This window comes from Anoplolepis gracilipes, chromosome 12 (assembly GCF_047496725.1).
Source record: "Anoplolepis gracilipes chromosome 12, ASM4749672v1, whole genome shotgun sequence".
NCBI classification, from domain to species: domain Eukaryota; kingdom Metazoa; phylum Arthropoda; class Insecta; order Hymenoptera; family Formicidae; genus Anoplolepis; species Anoplolepis gracilipes.
This window is the reverse complement of record NC_132981.1, coordinates 6,216,999-6,238,965: the sequence shown is the minus strand read 5'-3', so window position 1 is coordinate 6,238,965 and position 21,967 is coordinate 6,216,999. Positions and strand designations below refer to the sequence as shown.

The window sequence follows — 21,967 nt, the reverse complement described above, 5'->3', positions numbered from 1 at the left end:
CCAACACTGTTAGTCAGGATTAACCCCAAAAAGCATTGCATCTTCACAAGATTCTGATTGTGCTGCATTATAGAAGGGCGTAATTTTGTTATTACACGCCAGCGCAGCTTCATAAAAGTAAACCAAATGCTTTTTTTTTCCATTTGTCGAGTTTACATTATTTCATTCTTTCGGTGTTTTTCATCGTCCGTTTTACTTCGCTCATTCGCTCTTTCGCGATTTCGTACGCGTCATGTTTCTATGTCTTGCTTGGCAGCGCCGCGTTTCGAGAGAGAGTTAGCGAGAGGGAGAAAAAAACGTTAAATACAGAGTGTTGCGTAATGGTTGCGTTATCCCTGTTCACTACGTCACAGTAATGGGACTCGCGATGATATTTCTCTTTCAAATACCGTTAGATTTTTTTTCTTACATACGTCTGTAAATTACTCGAGTGAAGATGTGTTTTAAAATAAACTCGGTTGCATCCATGTAACTCACTTACGTATATACATTTTTGTTTCTGAGTAATATAGCGCATTAATCTGTCCGTCAGATGTGCGACACGTCACATGTAAATGTTATTCGCGTAGTATTCTTGTATTGAATTAAAAAGAAAAAACAAAAAAATTATTCGTCATTCAATTTCAGAATACCATTCTACCCGAGGCCGTGCACTTTTGGGAACGAGCGTTGATGGTGCGAGAGACGAAGAGTACCATTAGGTTGAACAGGTAAGCTCTCGATTTGCTTATCCAATTAGTTGATTCGTTATTTCGTTATTTTTTTGTTTTTTTAACCATCGCTTTCAATTAAATATGGACATTATTTCGTTTTTTTAACGATTTATGATATATTTTAATGATTCCAATTTGACTGATTGCACTACTCTAACACGATATTAAATGATTGATAATAATAAATAATTATCGATGTATCCAGTTACATGTATAAATCAAATCTTTCTTTTTTTAAAATATCTATATATTTATATAATAAACAAAAAGGATAGAATAGTAATTTATCTTTTTCTTACTTAAACTTTTTCTTAAACTTTATGAGAGCGTTTGTAAATAGCTTATAAATATATTTTAAAAGAGTCTAGATACAAGTTCTTATTTTAATGTTGACAGTAGAAATTAATGACTGGAAAAAGCTGTTTTACAAATAGCGAGAAGAAAATGCGAGAGAAGAATATTAACACTAGATAATATAGTCCACTGAAAAGCACACATTATCCTGTCTTAACATGCGTATGTATGCGGCTGCAGTCGTCGCGTTTATTTGCATAGAGATCGAGATGCTAAGCTAAAAGCATGTGAATATGTATCGCACGTATTTACGTTCGTACAACCGTTCATCTGATTTACTGTTGTAGAAACACGTAGCGGCTATATTGGTTCTTATATAGCATTATAACATACGTATTTGCTGTTACTTGTAATTGATTGAACTTGTACGTTTATTAAAAGAGGATTGTTTAACAAACGAGGATTTGACCATACGAACATTCAATGTTACCTTTAAATTTTTTTTCGTGTTTTTGAGAAAGAATAAATCACAAAAAATTTGTTTATTAATTTTTATTTAGATTTTATCACCAGTTTTATCACTTTTGAAAACAACTTTCAGTGAGATTTTAATTCTTAAAATATGCAACAATTAATGCATAATATTAATTGATTCATCGCATCAAAGATTTATGGAAAAAGAATTAAATTTTGACTTATCCGAAATTTTTTTTTTTTTTTATAATTATCGCAGGATTTAGTGTGCTATGTTGGTAGACACATCAGAAAGAGATAAATGTTTGCCGTTCGTTCTCGACCTTTTTCCGGACACAGTGGCCGGCATTAGTTTGGCCGCAGATACGCTAGCAACCGAAATTAATGCATCCGCGTCCGCCGACCAGATAAACAGAACACATGGAAGTGCATGGACATAAAGTCCCGCGTACACATAACTGCATAGTTATGTGGTTTTCTGCACCGTGTAAACAAGCTCTACATTCCTCTCGTGTTTCTAACAGAGCATGACTTTTCGCCACGATATCTCTTGCGTTGGCACTATATTTCCGAAATCACGCGCGAATTATCTCGCGTGAACAACCATTCGTGAGAACAATGTAGCTATGAGGTTTCTGTGATTACAGATTTATAGCTCAGCATATGAGGATGACTTATTGTTAGTGCAAAGATATCGAAATACATATCGAGTTTTCTCACATAAAACACTAAAGATATCATTTGTACTACGTAAATAGAACATTTCCGTAATAAAGTAGGCGTAAATTAAATATGTAATAAAGTTATATTTTTTTTTTTTCAATTTTTATTAGAATTTAGTACTAAAGATATTTATGTTAGATATCACGTCTATCCATTTTTATTTTCTTTATACTTTCTCTTATTCTTACTTTTCTCATTTAATGCAGCAATATAAAAAGTTAAAACATGTGTGCATTAAAAATGTCACTATAGACACCGCACTATACACACAATACTTGATAATGAATCAATTACTCTGCTATTTAAGTCCCCTTATTGCGAGTATTCTGTTAGAAAAAAAGCCTCACACTTCCGGTATTTCTCACTCTTGCAAGGGAGCCACAAAGAGCGTTAAGGGTGAAAATTACGCGAGAGATGATGACCACCCTCTTGGCTTAAGCCACAGTCAGTGCAAATTCGATCGATGGGGGTAGACGTGCGCAACGGGGGTTTCTTTATTGTGCTCGAGCGAATATTCCTCTATAGGATGTTGATGTTCAGTGGATAAAAAGAGGAGAGCTTAGGAGATGCAGGGAGATGCGGGATATAATACAGAGAAACGGGTGAAGTAATAAAACAAGGAGGAAACGCGGGTTCGATTCTAGGGCACATACATCAATCTCTCACCGGCTCTCACTCCTATCGCTGCCAATAAAAATCCAAGCGGGAAACTGGTGGTAATCTTCGCGCGTCAGCTGCCTCCTGGCGAAAAACTTTGCACGACGTTTATCGATCTTCTATGTATCATTATATACGGTTTCCCGTCACGGTCGCGGCGCAAGCCTTTCCACCGGTGCTTCGGAGATAAAGCCGGTATCCGTTCGCCATTAAAGTATGTTTAATGGAGCTTATCGAATACTCGCGTGAATAGAGATGTCAGATTTCGGAAAGTGCGAACGATCATTAGCATACTTTATGTTAGTCGCGTATTTCGAGAATTTTCGGGCTTTGTATTCGTGATAAGGTAGAACGATATTATTCCAGCAGGATTAACTTTATACCAAGGTAAAAAAGAGATTTCAAATATAGCGATAAACGTAAAATGTGAGAGAAACGATTTTTTGCATATATTTATAGAGAGAATATTTATAGAAAAAAGATAACGATTTCTCTTCTATAACACAAAAGCAACTTGTATACCATGGGAAGTATAAGAAAATAATATATAAGTATATCGATAAGAGGATTAAAATATTTTAGATTTGAAAGCATTTGGAGATTTTCGTGAACAATGTCGAAAATTCTTTGAAAGTATATTTTTCTTTTCTTCGTTTTTTTTCTTTTTTTCTTTTCTTTTTATCCTCTTTGATAAGCTACTGCATATGAAAGGCACGATTTGCTGTAGAATCGTGCAATTTTCCATGGACCCAGATTCTTTTTTCAGAGAAGAATTGTCAATTTTTTTTTCAATTTTTTTACAAATTGATAACACAATTTTTTAGACATTAGCTTACGGGCACTCAAGATTAATCGAGGAACCGCTACATCATTAATTATTCCATCTGAATTTATACAAGCATCTCAAGTGCAGGATTCTTCTGACGAATTATCTTTGACTAGACATTTTTTAATAGGAAAAAAAATAGACAGGTAATTTTTCAAAAGATATTAAGGAAATTGTATGCTCTACGTTTTTCGAGGACTAATCGCGTTGCACTATTGTGTACAATGTACCGGATTATGGACGGGCACCATTAATTCGCGTCGGTCTTCGCAAAAGGTAAATGTAATGTCTGTCGCTCAGAATGTAGAGTGGAATCGGATCAAATGAAACTGAGCGGGGGTGCCCATGCACGGGCACACAGAATTGCGTCGAGCACGCGTCAAAGGAGATTCGATTTGAGAGAGAGCCGACCGCGTTTAAACGGGGCGAGCACGCGTGTAACGTTTATCGGTCGAATGCGCGCTACGAGAGAGACGGCAGGGGATGAAGAGAGAGACGATTCGAGGGATGATTCGCGGGTCGTTTACATGACACGATATTATGGCATAACGACTGTAACGCTTTAATGCACTTCGAGACCGTACATCGGGCTGGCGATTGAAGATGCTTCGAGAGCCTCTTTAGCTCGCTTACCATTTGCAACGAAGCGGTTTAGCTCGTGTTCACTCTGATTTGAATCGTACGAACAGGACTCGATCTTGTGTCGACTATTTGTATAATATGTATAAATCTTAGTAACATAAAATATTGTTTAACATAGATATTTTAACTTGTTGTTTCTTCAAAATAATTTGTTTATTATATTGCATTACTATATTTGGTCTACGTATTTTCTATAAATTGTTTCTATGTCTATTTATTGTTAGTATATTTATCTAGGCAAAATGAAATGTGATAAACGTCAGTATATATCAGGTATATTAAAAAATTTTTTTTAATATTTTTAAATTAAAAAAATACCATACCATACCAAAAATTAATAATTGAAAAGTACTGGAATGCAGGGGGTTAGTGATAGGTTTTTAGAATATTGAATTCTTGTAATGGTGGATTTTTAATATACTATATATTAAAAACTTATACAATTATGTTTATACATTTTACTAAAACGTCAACTTATTGACTTTGCGAATTTGTACAAGTTTATATGCATTAACGAGATAATTGATTAAAATGCATTAATCAATTTTAACGTGAGAATTGATTTGGCAGTAAAATGAATCACATATCAATTTCTACACATGCATCAACATTTGTGTGAATTTAAATATGATCATATAAATTTCTCTTATTTACATTCATTTACATTTGAAACTATTTATACATTTTGAAGATAACAATGAAATATTTGTGTTACGTTTCTTATATTAATTACTGATAGTGTCAGTTCTACATATATATCATATAAAAATAACCAATGTTTTCTCGATTTTATTGAAAATCTATAATATTTCAATTTATAATTGTGATGTAAATGTGTTAGAATAAAAAATCAGTATAAAGAAAAAAAATACTTTTTTATGTTAATTATATTACGTATATATATATGTATACATTTTATATCGCGCGTTTTTTAATTTTTTCTGTTATGGTTGCAAAGATCTTATTGTTAATAGGAAGATAGAATCAATATAATTGCAAAAAATCGCATTATACATAAAATAATTTTGAATAATGAATTAATGAACTGTTATCATTAAATTTTTTCTCGATAAGTGTAATTATATTTTATTTAATGAATGTAAAAGTGATTGTCTATGTGTATTTCAACGTACATATTTCTGTCAATTGAATTATGTAAAATATTTTTATTTATATGAAAGCTAATATAAATATGTACATAATATTATATAAGAAATATATTAATAAGATAAATAATATTTATAAAATTATTGATGATAGAGATAAATGAAAAAGGAAAAATATGATTTTGACACATTTGTGTTTATCTGATACGACGAAACAGCGACAATAATTTTACGTTCGAGATGGCTAATAGTAGCTTTAAAGAGACCGAATCCTAACAGTAAGGCGTAATTACTTCGCGTCGAACATAAATCTCAAGTAACGATGAAACGTGTTAACTTCCGCTAATAGTATTAATTAGAATGCTCCTGTGGGCGTACGCGCTAACGCGAATTATATATCTTGCAATTAAGACCATTCTTTTAGTACGTTTTACTTTTTGATCATCTTACTAATTATGCTGCCTTTATATCATAATTTCTTCACTATATCTAATAAAGAATAGTAGATCGTTAACTACTTGGATACATTCAAGTATAAGCTATAAATTATTATATTAAATTTATATTGATAATTTATTTTTTCATATTTCTCTATGACTTTCCTGCTTTCTTTCCTGCCTCCCAATCTTGTGTAAGAAAATATTAAATATTTATTTAGTTTGAAAAATCAACCGATTATTTTTTATTTTCATCTTTTTAGATATAAATTAATTACTTAAATCATGAGTCATAATGAGTAAATTATCTATAGAATAATTTATTTGTTTTATTTAATCTGACAGTTTAAAACAGCATGTGGATGCAACTGATGTAATTTATTGTATAACGTATAACGTATAATCAAATTATAATAATAATCAAATCAATTATAATAATTGAATGTGCTATTTAATTAATAAAAGATATTAATTTATATGTGCAATATAAGTGTATACACACTTATATTGCACTGTAAAGCTTCGAAATTCGATATATTTCACGGGGCTATTGTATAGAGTGAATCACAGAAACCTGACAGTTTTCAAAATGAAATATAACTTAAATATTTATTTTTTATCAGATAGGATATAGAATGCCATTTGAGTATATTACTTAATTTTATTCGAACAACTTTCTCAAATTATTTTTCAATACATATTTCAAATATTCTATTGTTATCTGACAAGAAATAAATATTTAAATTATATTTTATTTATTTATTTTATTTTAAAAATTGTTACACGTTTCCTATATATATTCTATATATCCAAATGTACTATTTTTTATGTGGTTATTAGCATATTAGAAATAAAAACTCTTTAGGAATGATAAAATAAAAGTATATTATTAAAATATGTTTTGTAATTAAATAGTTTTAATGAACATTCTATTTTCTACAATACAGATATTAGGCACTGCAATCAAGATATTGTGCATTTTGATTTACATCGGTTTTGTATTATTGTCAATAGCTTTGACAACTGCGCATTTGATATATAACATATCATTAAGTGGTGTATATATCATTGAAATTTCTGTGGGAACGTTAATAGTACAATCTCCTGATCATATGTTAACCAAGTTATATTTACACACGATACTCAGTATATAAAATTCCTCGTATTTAACTGAATATGAATAAAGGAGAGTATAGAGGTAATGTAATAAATGTAACAAATATTTCCAATTCATATAATTACGTGTTTAATTTTATTATCAGACGTCTATTACGTATACGGTTTGAATTTAATATGCGTATTAATATGTATAAACCTAAATTATGAACAGTCGAAATTTTTTTTTTGCTAATTGTAAAAAAAATCATCTAATCTAATTCAATATATATTTTCAGTTTCTATTTCATTATGTAATAAAACGTTCTCTGTTTTCTTAATATAATTTTCTCCTTAAGATGCTTAAGAATACTTTTCGCAAAAGTACAATATATGTATATCTCATGTAATATGTTTTTTGCGTTTCGGGCATATATTATGAGCATGACATAATTTGTTAATATCAGAAACTTTGTTACGTACGCATGCGTATACATACGACCGGCTTTAGTTAGCCGTGCAAGACCGTAATAAATTTTAATGATCTCTGGCACCCAATACCTTTCATCTACCTTATACCAGAACATGCCTGTTGTAATTTGGTCACAAAGGAGTAAATTAAATTTTAAGATGCACGGCGTCATGCATGGACAAACTTCAAGAATTTACTTAAAATTAATTTTACTTCAAAAATTATGATGAATGTTTTGTTCTAATTTGTGTGCCGAAATAATCAGTTTATTGTTGAATACATGGAATGGTCGTCCTCATCAGTAAATTTTTGAGTTTGATTTTGAACTTAAAACCGTGCAAATATATAAATTCAATTTGATATAATATTATTGATTGCTCTAAAATATATTATACTATATATATAAAGATGCAGTTGAGATCATATAACTTACAAAAAAATTAATGAGAATTTGACGTTAAATCTAAATTTAAAGTATAAAGTTTATTTTTTTATATTTATAATATGAAAAGTGATTTCAGTGTATTTTGAGCACGTAAATCCTCTCAAAAATGAATGCATTATTTCTATTTTACAAATAAAGATATTGCGCGAAATAACTGCTTTGATAAATATCCGTTACTTCGATACACTTAAGAATCGTCGACAATGAGAATAAATTATCAAACTGATAATAATTAGGTAAAATTTTTATTTGTAGAGAATAATTGTTTTTTCCTAATGCTCGTCACTATTTTGAAGAATAATAATACACGGAACATTGCGTTCAAGTTGCGTCGCTCAAATGACAACCGTACACTTTAATAATAACGGATTAAAAAAGCAAAAGTAAATAATTAATTCGTTGCCGCCATCAAAATATATTTAACATTTTATAAATATGAATATAATTTATTTTTCTTATGCGTGTTATCTTTGTCTTTAATTTAAAAAAAACTTCTTTTAATAGGTTTCCGTATCTGATGATCAGTTTTTCCGATACTTTTTATTACGTTTCGTTTAACTTACGTGACTTAGATTTTATGTTCGATGTTTTCATTATTTCCAGTTCTGATCATTTCATTTGTGTTCTCGCGTCGTAAGTAAGAGCGATGGAACTTTTTCATCAAAACTTTCTCAACGTTGGTACTCTCTGACCATCGAATCTAGAAGAAGAACGCTGCTTATATTCTTCCCTTACTTTTTATTTCTGTTCTTTCTCTGTTTTTTGGATTTTCATATCTGTCCTTCTTTCCTGGTTCGCCATTCAAGCACTTCTCAACAATAAAAGTTTTCTTAAATAGAGGATGAGTAGAACACAAAGGAATAGGCAGAAATGATTATTATTTATATACATCCTCGAATGTAATGTAAGGAAAATTTTTGAAGTGAAGATTGCAATCACAACGATTGCATAGATAAGGAATTTTATTAATGAATAAAATATTTTACGACTTCGGCGTATGAATGCTGATTCGAATAATAATAATTTTTTTTTTTTTTTTTTTTCATTTTTCTTTATATCGGTATATTTTCGTTGGCGTGCGTCCCTACCACGCCGCACTAATATAGTATTAAATAATATAGACACGTGTTGTTATTTTTTATAGCAAAAATGTGAGAATAAGATAGTAAAAATTTGCACGTGAAAAACTTTAATGAATGTATAAAAGATAAACGATATAGGTACAACACAGCATGCTAATACATATGCGCATATAATTATTTAATGAAATTGATTGATATTACGAATTAAAAATTAGATAGCATTTTATGCGAAAGAATTTACATAGTAACTTGATATTAATGTAATTATTATCTTCTCTGTGAACCGTTTATAATATATAATGGTTTCATTGTGCGAAAGCTATGCTAAATCACTCAAGTGATCATCGAACGCGATCACAGACTGACGAGGGAGGTATTCGTTTAACTGAACAAATCATCCACTAGTTGCTTGTTTCTCGAAATCATGTTTCCGCAGTTATAACTAGCTGAATATAGCAAATGTTTCTCTTCTGGCTTTTGGCCCATCTGTTATAACTTGATTGTCACATAGAGTGGATACGAGATATCTCCATCAACGACAAATATCAGAATATGGGCAATTAGTTTTGTAATCCTTGTATCGCGCTTACAATGACAGCTATTGTATTTTCTCTGAAAAAAATTTCGGGTCATGTTTCATTGCATTTTGATAGTCTTTCACTGTATATTGATAGTTCAATAATGCGTAATGCACCTGTTTCCTACTTTAATTTCATACAAAAAATAGCAAGAAAGGTGTCATTCATTTGGAAAGCAAATATATGCAATTTATTTTACGTTTATAATATTTTAAATGTTTGCTCAATCTCGATTCGAACGTTGTAGTAAAATTATTTACTTTCTATTTCAATTTCGATTTATATGCAGAGAACGATATCTAACTTGTACATCAGTGAGACCTGAAAGACTGAAATATTCCGATAGAATTTCATCTTGCGGGGTTTGGATTATAACCACAATGTGGCTGCCTAGATTGCCCGTTAACGAACAGCGAATAGCGTTCTGTTGGGATTTACATCGGTATTTGCGAGCATAGTCGACATTGCTCGCAAAATTATTGAATGCTGAACACTTCTCTCAGCCGACGTGACAGTAAAAAATCTTCAAGCAATGCGAAAACGAAGTTATTTGACGAAGTGTGTGGGTATTTAATTGAATGAATATCATCTATTTACAAATAAAAATGAGAATATTATTTATACATAGATAAAATTAATTTTATATTAAATTAGAAAAAGAAACAAATTATGACATTAAAAAAAGAAATAAATTTTAAAATATAAAAAGTCAATTTTCGCATTTTGCTGTATTCTACTTATTTTTTAAATTGCTTATGATTTAAATTTTGACAACGATCTTTCACGATATGGTTTTAATTCAAAAGTTCTTCTATAATGTTTTATTTCATACATTTGATTATATATACGATGGACTAGTCAGCGTTAACAAAAAAAAAAAAAAAAAAAAAAAAAATTAAATCTGCGAGTCTATGTCCTATTTCATCGAACTACATTTCATATTCTTCTGCTATTATGCGTGCACAACCAGCAGCTGGCGACACTTTATTATTCAAAATAAACGATCCGAATTTGGGATGCGTACACCTGTTTCGTGAGAAAGCGAAATAGATAGCAATGCTATGTGAATTCGTTACTCGGTGGTAAATTATTCAATTCGTGCCAAAGTAAGGAACGACATCCTTAAAGCGTTAATTACAACCAGTACTTTACAACAGTATTCGCGTTGATGGCGGTATTTTTAAGTTACCTGTGTCTCGATTCTTAAATATACATTTCTCTTGCGAGAAAATTAAATGAAAAAGAATTAAATATAAAAATTAAATTTTATAACATATAAGAAAAAAATATAAAAAATAAAAAATCTTTACTACATATTGTTAAGATATAAACTATGTACATAATATGTATATGTAATGCATATTATTACTTGTTTAATTTGAAAAATATAACCAACATAATAAAAATATTGTTATAGGTATATGAAAAATTGCGCTTACGTAATTCTATGGATTAATTATAGAAGGTTAAGTATCTAAGATTTACTTGCAGCTCTTCCAAATTCGTAATGGACTTTTTATCGAGAATTTGTGCAGCACTGTATGCTCGGCAAAGCTCTGCCAGGCAAGGAAGAAAGCAGGCTTTCCCACTTGAAAGCCTGGCGATACTTCAGTGGGATGGGCAGGTTCTTGGGTTAAAACTTGGTAATCCCGCTCCAATTATTTAGGCTAATAGCGAAAGTTTCGCCGGCAGCCGCGTTAATTAATTGGCAAATAGTCGATTCTCGAGTGGGGCCGTTTTTCCGGCTCGGCAGATCTTCGCTTTCGTTGTGATTTTGATTTGCGATGATAATCCTCTAATAAATTCTTTACGTTTACATTTTCTCTCGTGGCTTTAATTCTCCCATCGGAGGTCAACGTAAAAATAAAAATCCCATGCGTTGCTCTTCTCTTTGTTGTAAAATGCATGACATCTTGTGTATCTAAAGTTTTAAAACTACACGCGCGCGCACGCTCGCGTCGCCTCTCACGGATTTTGATAAATGCCGCTTTATGTGCAAATGAAGTTATGGGCACTAGTTGAACGTACTCTCCCACCGTACTTTATACGAGAATCGTGTCAAAACGCTGCTGTCGTACCGCCTTGAGCAAACAGTGCATTCTCTGTGTTATCCTTTCCTTCATCTCCTACTGTGCAATGCATAACAACGGGAACTCTACGTCTCAAGATGCAATTGTTTGCACAAGGTTCGTTGCCGCAATTTGTTTCGCTGTCACCTGTCCATAATTTTTCACAGAATAAAGCGCGCACTATTCCGGGAACAATAAATCTAAAGAAAAAAGCGTTAGTAGAAAAAAAAAATCGTATTCGTAATTTTGTATACTGTTTTCCGCAGGATGATATAATTAATTAACGGCAATAATTAATTATCATGCAAACAATGTGTCTACAAGTTTATCTTATTTTACCTGTGACCTTTATATTTATATCTTATATTAGTTTATACACATCATGCAAACAGCATCATTTCGTTTCTTATATGGACATTAATTAAATGTCGTTATGCAAATATGTTACGTATTATAAAAAAAGAAGGATGCAATGATAGCATGAAAATTAGCTGATCACACATTTTACTAATATTATGATAATGAAACAACTTGCAACCGCAAATGTTTAAGAGAAGAAAGCTTGTTTCAATAAACCTGTGTCGGATTGTCAATGATATTGGAATCCTCTATTATGTATATATACTTGTGTAACCAAATCAGATACGAATTAACGATAATCTTTCTCATCGAGTAGAAGACGATCAACGAAGGATAAATACGGCCTGGAAAATGCGTACAGCGAAGAACTACTCTTTCTCAAACACATTCAATAATTCCTGAATCCTTTTGAGACGCGCGCGATAGGATTTACTCCGCCTCGTCTTCTTCCTTGCTCGCCTGCTTTTCATCTTCCTCGGTTCTTGTGACGCAACGACAGAGGAAGCTAAGTTTAGTCCCGCTTATGTATTCCCTTGCTGCTTACAGGAGCTCCGGACTGAGAGCTATAACGAAATATATGCCTCGAATCAATTTTGCACGAGACTTTCGGGATCTTTCATGACTTTTGGTGTTCCTCTATAACCCTCGACGCGATGTAAAAAGACACGAGGAAGGAAGCGAATGACAACCCTTCGTCCTGCTCTTTGCGACGCGAAAGAGAAAACCGTTGCATTATTCAGTGGACGCGGATCGAGCGTACCGGGTACGGGGGGGGGGGGGGAGCGTTTCTTATTTTTACAACTCTGCTTGTCCAGGAGTGTCCGGCACTACGGTGCGAATTTGTCGTGTAGCTGCATGGACGCCCGTAAATATCGATCGAGCTATACGATAGAGATTAAGCGAAGCGGAAAATGCAAGGGACGTGCATTGGCGAATAACGCTTTGCTTTAAATCCATCAAAAGATGCGTTTTAGACGCAAAAATTATATGGAAAATATATGTGATATGAGTATGATTTCATTTTTCTAAAAGAGATGTTTATAAGTAATGTTGAATTATAATTAATGTAATTCAAGTCACGATGTTTATTATTATTAGTAATAATGGTACTTTTAGATATACGAAACAAAAAGTATAGCGTTTTCTTGCGAATGCACTTTCATTTGTAAAAATATTTTGTAATAGAAATAATTAGATTTTCGATAGATATAAAGTTAAAAATTGTTTTCACGACAATGTTGATGTAGATCAATATTATGAATGAAAATCCGTAAAAATATTGACATGTTTTCCGCAACTTTCATCAACGGAAATGAAGAGCATTCTAAAATTCACTCCAAAAATTCCTCAAAATAAAAACGTAGTGCCTCCGGCTTGTACGTCAGAAATAGAATGGAATTGAAAAATAATACACGCCATTCTTGAATAGGTGTACTGTAAACGCAACTGTCATTGATACTGCAAATTATTTTCTTGATCAAATTGACAATATTGTCAACTTTAAGGATATGTAACTAATAGATTTTACAGCACTGATAATTATTCTCATAATTATGATATAATCACTAAATGACTGTATAATTTTTTTTATATAATTTATTATATATACGTATATATGTATATTGCATAGAAATTCTTTTACTTTTTTCTTTCTAACAACCGGAAATCAATCGGTACGAATGTATGAAAAATGTTTATCATTTTCTCCGATAAAGCACAAATATTCATCTTCGAACCTGACATAAAAACAGCATGCACAGATGTCGTTCATATCCATGTCCACCGTTTTTAATCGAACTTGGCATGCACGGAATATCAACCTTCCTGGTTTTACCGTGATCACAGGTAACATTAAGGGTATGAAAATCATATGAGGTATCATATACCGCGTCGCGCAAGAGTATTTTCAATTCTGCATCATGGATTGCGTTTCACGGAAACAGGAGACATCAAACGCATGCAAAATGAGAAATCAAAGCTTGCTGAAAATATGATAAAAAGAGAAAAGCAAAGCGTAATGATAATGGAATACTACATCGTATTTATTTTAGGATTGAAAGTTTAACTAACTCTTGAATAACGTTAATTTAATGATGGTGATGTTTGAAATTGATAAAGACTATTTGTTTTTTCTAACAATAGAGTTGTTAGAAATGTTTTTCAAGTAATATGCTTTATTAAATGTATATCATATAGTTTGACAACAAAATTGAAAAAGTTCCAGTTATGTTTTAATGATGTAAATATGAAACAAAGGTCAAGCATCTCTCTCTCTCTCTTTCTCTCTCTCTCTCTCTCTCTCTCTCTATATATATATATATATATATATATATATGTGTGTGTGTGTGTGTGTGTGTGTGTGTGTGTGTGTGTGTGTGTGTGTGTGTGTGTGTGTGTGTGTGTGTGTGTGTGTGTGTGTGTGTGTGTGTGTGTGTGTGTGTGTGTGTGTGTGTGTGTGTGTGTGTGTGTGTGTGTGTGTGTGTGTGTGTGTGTGTGTGTGTATGTACGTATTTATATTGTAATAAATTTATTTAAATTATTATGCGTGATGGAAATTTTTATATTGTAAATTATTTAATAATAAGCGCATTAACAGCAATATCCATTGTGCTATATATTCTGTTATATATAATTTCTCTTTATATTTAATTATTTATATTTTATTCAGATATTCCCTTGTTGGTATCCAATAATTTAATATAATTTACTGCTATATACATACGTTATAATCCGAATGATACACGATAACATTATTTTCAGATCTTTATCTCTGTAATTCAAATCCATAATCTTCTTCAGTATTCTCTCATTATACTTTGTGATATATTGATGCATGATACTAATCCGGTTTTGCAAGTAAGCACGATATATCGATGTTATTCTGCATCGGCACGTGCCATACGTATTCCATGTTATCCGGTCGGCAAGCATGATCTATCTCTGCTAAAGACGAATAGATTAGCATAGAGAGACGTAGGAATAGGGCAGAAGCGAGGGAAAGAAAGAGCGAGACAGCGAGATGCATTAATTCCGGGCTGCGAGACGAGCAGAGCTCCCGACATTAGTTACCGACATTTGGATCGGTCCCCGTTATTAATCTTAATCTCGATACTATGAGACCGTGCAGACTATTCGTTACCGCACAGCAAACGGATGTGACATTTTCCCCCGCGCCAATCCGTATCGCGGTATCGATCTTGCACAGCCACCACCCTTTAACTCTTTCTTTTTGAATCTTTCGTATACCGAGGACTAACCACCACCGCCGTCGCCGCTACCACTACCACTTCCGGATGACGAAGAGGAACGAGCTTGTTGCGACGGCGCATTTGGAAAAAAAGAACTAAAGAGATACTGGCCGTGTACCGGTGCAAAAAGATTGAAACAAGGCGTGCCGGAAGAAGGAAAAATCCAATCGAGACAAAGGGACAAACGCGGACGAAGAACGCGGATTGTCTTGTCAGGAAAATCCAAGATAGAAGGAAGGGAAAGAGCAAAGTTAACGGATTTAAAGTCATTGTTCTTAAAAGATAATCAACGTGTGAGCTTTACATTGTGTAAATGTGACAACTAATTTGCGAAACCCATATTAAGGAAATTAAAATTGTTTTGATAAAAGTTAATAATAGAAAGGTAATGCAAATGATTTTATTTAATAAAGAACAGCGTAGTGATTTGAGTGCAAATAAAATTGCGTAATACAATAGTAGTTAGGTAGGATTAAGAAAGAGAGAGAGAGAAAAAAAAATCACTTTAAAATTTTAAATTCATTGAAATTATAATGTCTGGATTAAGGTTACCACTCTTTGGCAATCGGAAAAGTTAGCTGAATAACTTGAAGTAAACGGAAGTGAATTGGTGAGTGAGTTTTCAATTTAAAATCAGTAGGTATCTAACTTTCATTTCATTCCCGAGATGTTATTTTTATAAAAATAAAATTAATTCGAGAAAATTTTATCTCGAAATGTGCCAGAGATTATATTACTTTTAATTAGTGTTTTTTTAAGAGCGCAGAAAGAACCAGGAAAAGGAAGAGGATTCCTTGTTTCTGTCAAGTAGTAAGATTTATGACATAGCACAATGCGCTATTTTAATTTCGAGAAAGATGCTACGTGTTTATTTAAAGTGATGTTTATAGAGTACTGTAAATTGCAGAAAAATATCAGAGAAACTACATGTAATTACAATATTTACTACTGGACTTTATATTTTACAAATTAGTATAAAATAATAAGCAAAGCATTATGTTACTTATCTCGGCACACATGTTGCAGAATTAAAACGTAATCAGGTAAAATATATTCTGCAAAACGTACATTTTTGATAGCCCTGCGGATATATGTATGTAGTAGATTATTTTAGACGCGTCGTATTACACTATGCTTTACGTTTGCTGTTATAGCAAAAATAACCAAACTTTACGATCTGCCTTATGGAGAAGATTATAATGTCAGATATCAGACAAGAGCCAGCAGATCTAACAAAAGTTATCAGATTGTAACCTACGGCGAGTTTTCATATTCAGTTATAATTTATTATATAAATATTTTGCAGTGACGACTACAAATGTATATTGCGTACATATATTACTCTCGATAACTGTGTACATGGTTAGTATTGTCACGTAGAATTTATTGTTTTCGTTATATAACGTTGTAATGAGACGTAACTTTTTTTTAAATATTTTAATTAAATTGTTTAAGTTATCTAAATATTATATCTTTTATGATAAAATTGAAGAAATAATTCAATATTATATTATCTAAACGTCTCATAAGAAATTAAAAAATTATGAAAAATTAAATTACTTTGGTGTAACCTTTATAATATTTTGAAATAATAATATACATTATGTAGTCGTCTCTTGAATGTTTTAAATTTAAATTAGATTTCAAAGATATTATAAAAAGAGAATAACAAAAATATTAATTACAATTAGGTATCGTCAACATGCTTAATTAATGATATACGAGTCTGTATGTATTATTCCACCATGGATAAAATTTCATCGCTCGTGATGTCACGAAGTGATAAAGTCCACAGACTAATGGCAGCATCAGCGGCGGTCGCATTATCGTGGTCATACCGCTCGAGTCCATTTCGGAAATAAAATCAGCGGGGGTTCGAAAATTGTGGTGTGTTCCGCGAAACTAACAACTGCGTTGCCACACAGTAGGCGAAAATGGGATGCAAAATAGAGGCTATGCAATGCATTCACTAAACCCTTGATTTCGAAATAACATAATATCTCGAATAGAATTAAATTCTGTGCTCCATTGATTTTTCAATATTTCTTGTAATAATATAGTGTTTAAAATCGAAAGAGTAATCACATGCGGTATATTAAAAAAATAATTTTTTCTTTATTCTAAAATATGGTTAATCATAATTTAATATTATGTCAGTTGTCAACTATCCAAGTACTTTTTTTATCACATATAATTATCTTTCTAAGGGGTATTAATTCGTAGATTTTCATGTCTGACCACATCGCGTCGCTTTTCCCAAAAAGCAAAATCAGAGCGAGCACGCGAATGATGAATTCGCACGCGTAGACATAGCTTCTACGATATCCGGAGCACGCGGAGACCGTCGTAAAAATTCACGAAGGTTCGTACCACGTTCGCTCGGCTGGGTACTCTAAAATCCATTACGAGAACGCGCGGCGCAAGCGCTTCGTCCTGCCGCGAGACTAGTGGGTGCCCGTTCAAACTTTTAATCGGATCGCTTCTCGGCGTTTATTTTTGTTCCGTCTCCGGCCCGGCCCGGCCCGGTTCGGCCCCCATCTCGTGCCCGTCGCCGTTGTTTCCGTCCGTCGTTCTCACCTTTCACCGCCGCGCCGGATCGCTTTTTCCTACGAACGTCCCCTGCCAATTCGCCGGAGTCAAGCGGAACCGTGCCCGAACTCTCTTTTCGCGCATGAATGGCGTGAGAGACGACGGCTGGAATCGTAGACGGAGAAAACACGCGCGCTTCTCGACGAATTGTCGGGGGAAACCTTGCCGTTGTATCGACGCGCAATTTGCTTTTGTCGTACAGTTGAATCTGTGTATGTTTGTCACGTTCCGACTTTAGTTTTGCGACTGCGATCGAGCATTCCTCTATTAGAACATTTCCCGTGCATTGTACGTACAAATGATTATTTTCGGCTTTTTTCTTTTCGAATATTTGTCGAATATTGTCAGTTTACAACATTCTCTGATGATTTATAACTTTATATTTTAATAATCGTGCTATGGATATTTCAGATGTTGCAGAAAATATATATATTCATTAAATTCGGAATATGAAATGTAGGAACGATATTTCAATATATGTACGTGGAAGTAGACGATTTTTGTAGGTTTTATAATAGTTGCACATACACAGTAGTACATGTAGTGCACTTAATCTCAAAAACATTATTGAAAATTACTCTACTGTACGCTTGACGGATTAAAGATTAATAACAAATCTCGAGGATCAGTCTCGATGGTCGTTCAGGTATACTTCACTTCGACTTTGCAGAGCTTAGTATATGCATTCGATAAAACGGCCGCGCAACCAGTGCTTGAACGTAGAACGACAGCGTTCTGTATGGTATGGTTTCTCTTCTACGCCATACGGTTTTCCTTTATCAACCTCGGCAGATCCAATAGGGATTACGGAAGACTGGATGGGATAGCGCCACGGGATAGGATGGGATAGCATCTCCTGCAGGATTTCCGGGGGATCCTCTTCCTTCGATTCATAAATATCCCCCGGCTATAATACCCCGCTGAAAAGGCTCCCGTGAGTATCTGCACGATACTCGCTATCGGTACAAGCTCCCGGCACCGTTGATGTAACTCTCCTCCGCTCGCGAATCCATTATTCGCAACAGACGAGCGCAAAATTTACTTTTGCGTTGTATTCCGACAACAATGATCTCTCTTTCTGTGTAACATCCAAAAAATTGACGAGGGATAAACGCGAATGCAACCGTAATAACTCGCGAATCTGCTTCGATTCCTGTTACTTTATTTTACTCTCTATTATTATTTTACTTTATACTACACTATATTCCAAGTCAATTTGTAATTTTGTTTATCATTATGTAAATTAGCATTAGGTAAACAAGTTTGGATATGTAAATTTAATCGATCCGAGTTTCCAAAATCTCACATTGTGTAATCTATTCCGATTGAATGATTTGTGTACATAATATTACGTACTATATATATACACAAATATACACAATATTATGTAAAAATAATATTTAGGTCTACATGACACGCATACATGTGTGAAGAAGATATTTATTTTTTTCAATATATGTATGTTGTTTTTTTATTTCATTATAATATATTTAAAAAAATTTGTATATACCTGTAGAATTTTATAAACTAGGATAGGCCTTTCTTGATGCATTGTAAAATAAATTATAAATTCATTCATTGTTCATTGTGAGAGAGTTTACCAATATATGAAAATATGATTTTGATACAGATTTTTATGATAGTTCATATAATATTGTATACATAGAGGTACTTTAATTTTATTTTTATTTTACTAAAATAGTAACGAGCGATTGTTAATATAATGCAATGAAAATGGCAATAAAACGCTTTCGTGTATTGCTCCTTAGGCGCAAATAAATTCTAGATCGATCGAGTTCGTTGCTACAATCCCTTCGAAGCGGCAAGTAATATGGAAACTTTGCTTTCGCCTTGCGTCTCGGTAGGGTAGTAAAGTTGCCGGAAAATGTTACGGTAGACAAGTTTTTATCTCTCTCTCTTGGAAAGTTGAGCCATAAGCAGCCGATTCTCCATTCGTAGAATTCGTATTAAAAGATGTTCTGCAAGTTGAAGTTAATATTTTCATTCGCGGGATTTCACGACTAGCGCGGTAAGTCGCTAAATTAATTCCCGTTTTATTGAGTAATAAAATGCGAAATTGCTACTAATTTACAAACAAACAATGAATGTATCATTACAACTGAAGCGTGGTTTTATCCAAGTTATTTAGCAAATAAAATTAAAAGTTACCATCGACAAAGATAAATTTAGCAAGCAATCAAAGAGGCTAGTAAACGCCGCCGTGAAAAGCTTAAACATTAAGAATGAAAGAAGAACTCAGTCAGCCTTTATAAAATGCTTTCAAAAGGACATCTTATACTCCGTAAATACGATCATTCTTACTTTCAACTCTTCTAACAAAGATGTTCACACCGAAGAAAACAATATACTATTGTTCTTGGAGAAAGAAGAGCGCTTTAATACCAGCTAATTAACGAAATACTGCATTTTCGGTATTCCCGCTAAGACACGATTTTTTTTTAAAGTGTCCCTGTGACGTATTGCTACTTGAAAGAGCTTTTTTCGTTGCTACGCTGACATTGCACGAAAATTAATTATTAGCTAGCAGCTGTGAAAAATTTTCTTAGCGTCGGCTGTGCTTTAAGTACGCGGTATCAAAAGGGTTACAGGGTTACAAAGGATAATTAGTGAACTTCGAGTGCGTTAACAGATCGCATTGTAATTGGATCTCCGTTATCTCGCGCGTTCAAGTCGCTGCTTGAATCTTCTTAACTATTCACTCGTACTGGTAGAGATTTTCTTTTATCGTAGATTTTCATAGCATCGATTGACAGTACTTATATACATATATTCAGCACTCAAACATACTTTAATTAACGCGAATGAATTTCACTATATTATAATTTCAGCATATTAATTGTAAAATTTAATTTATCATTCAATAATATTGGTCATCCAATAATATAATTTATTTGTGTTATTTGCTATTGATCGGAATAAATAAAACAGTTTCTTTTAAAAATACACACTACTTTGCTTTATAAAATTTTCATGTATCTGTCTGTTGGAGATAAAAATAAAATATTTTATAATGAAAGAAATAGATTATTAAAATAAGTTTTTTTTTTCGTCCGTTTCGTTGCTTCTTATTTTAAATCTTATGTATGAAGCTCTTGCAGTTTCAAAAATGGATAAAAGCGTTTCGTCAAATCAAAATATGCCTCATCCAGACGTGTCAAATAATTACATCAAAGAGGCATAATTATGCCGAAAGGTACCAATTCTCTTTCATCAGTTCTCCAATTCTCATATACCCGCAGCGTTCTCTATATTCGTAACGTGGAGCATGACGTAATAGAAACGTACAAGAAACGAGAAATGTAAGCTACAGAAAAGAAATAATGACGTATCGTTCTAATTAACGTCAGCGCTCTTTAAATTTAGCCTCATGAGATGATTTATTATCTATTTATTTCGTTTCTTTGTACGGTATACATTAACGACTCATAGATATAAATATATGTAAAAGAAAATTTTAGCATATACATATATACAAATATACATATATACAAATTATAAAGGAATAATATTGTAACTGTATATATTACATATATACAAATTATAAAGGAATAATGAAATGCGTAAAATTAAATTCGAGTGTAAATTAATGACTTTATCTATTTTTTGAACTAGGTAGCTTCTTAACAGAAACATTTAATTTATCCTCGTAAATTATATTAAAATCATTTATAAATTCATTGTAAAGTTATATTTCTAATTCTTGCAATGAATACGGCAGATCGATATAAATGATTTATCTGATAATTGAAAAGTAAAAGCAATCTTTAAATGTAATTTTAGTAAAGTTCTTTTAAAATTGACTATTATTTTATTTTTAATTAACACTCTATTTTTAACATTCTCTGTTCTTAATTAACACCTCTCATTCATAGAGAAGAAAGGTCAGAAATACAACAATCAAATCGTTGTCTTATCGATCTTTTCTTATTTTTATTTTTGTTTCAATTAAAGAGTACATTATATACTCTCCCTCCCGCCCCCCCCCTTTCTCTCTCTCTCTCTCTCTTTCTCTGTCACACACACACACACACACACACACAAATACTTGTGTTTTAAATATTAATTACGATATTTCAAATAAGCATGATTATATACGTAATGCTTGTTATATCCATGATCTTTTTTATTACACTGCG

At 32.5% G+C, this 21,967-nt stretch overlaps 1 protein-coding gene across 1 annotated transcript in view; it reads left to right on the top strand.

Moving 5' to 3' along the window:
- Invadolysin (leishmanolysin-like peptidase, invadolysin) overlaps positions 1–21,967 on the top strand; it is a 251,794-nt gene that overhangs the window by 212,905 nt on the left and 16,922 nt on the right. Inside the window, exon 5 of the mRNA XM_072903972.1 lies at positions 628–710. Within this exon, the coding sequence (XP_072760073.1) occupies positions 628–710 (83 nt within the window). The remainder of the gene's footprint in view (positions 1–627; positions 711–21,967) is intronic.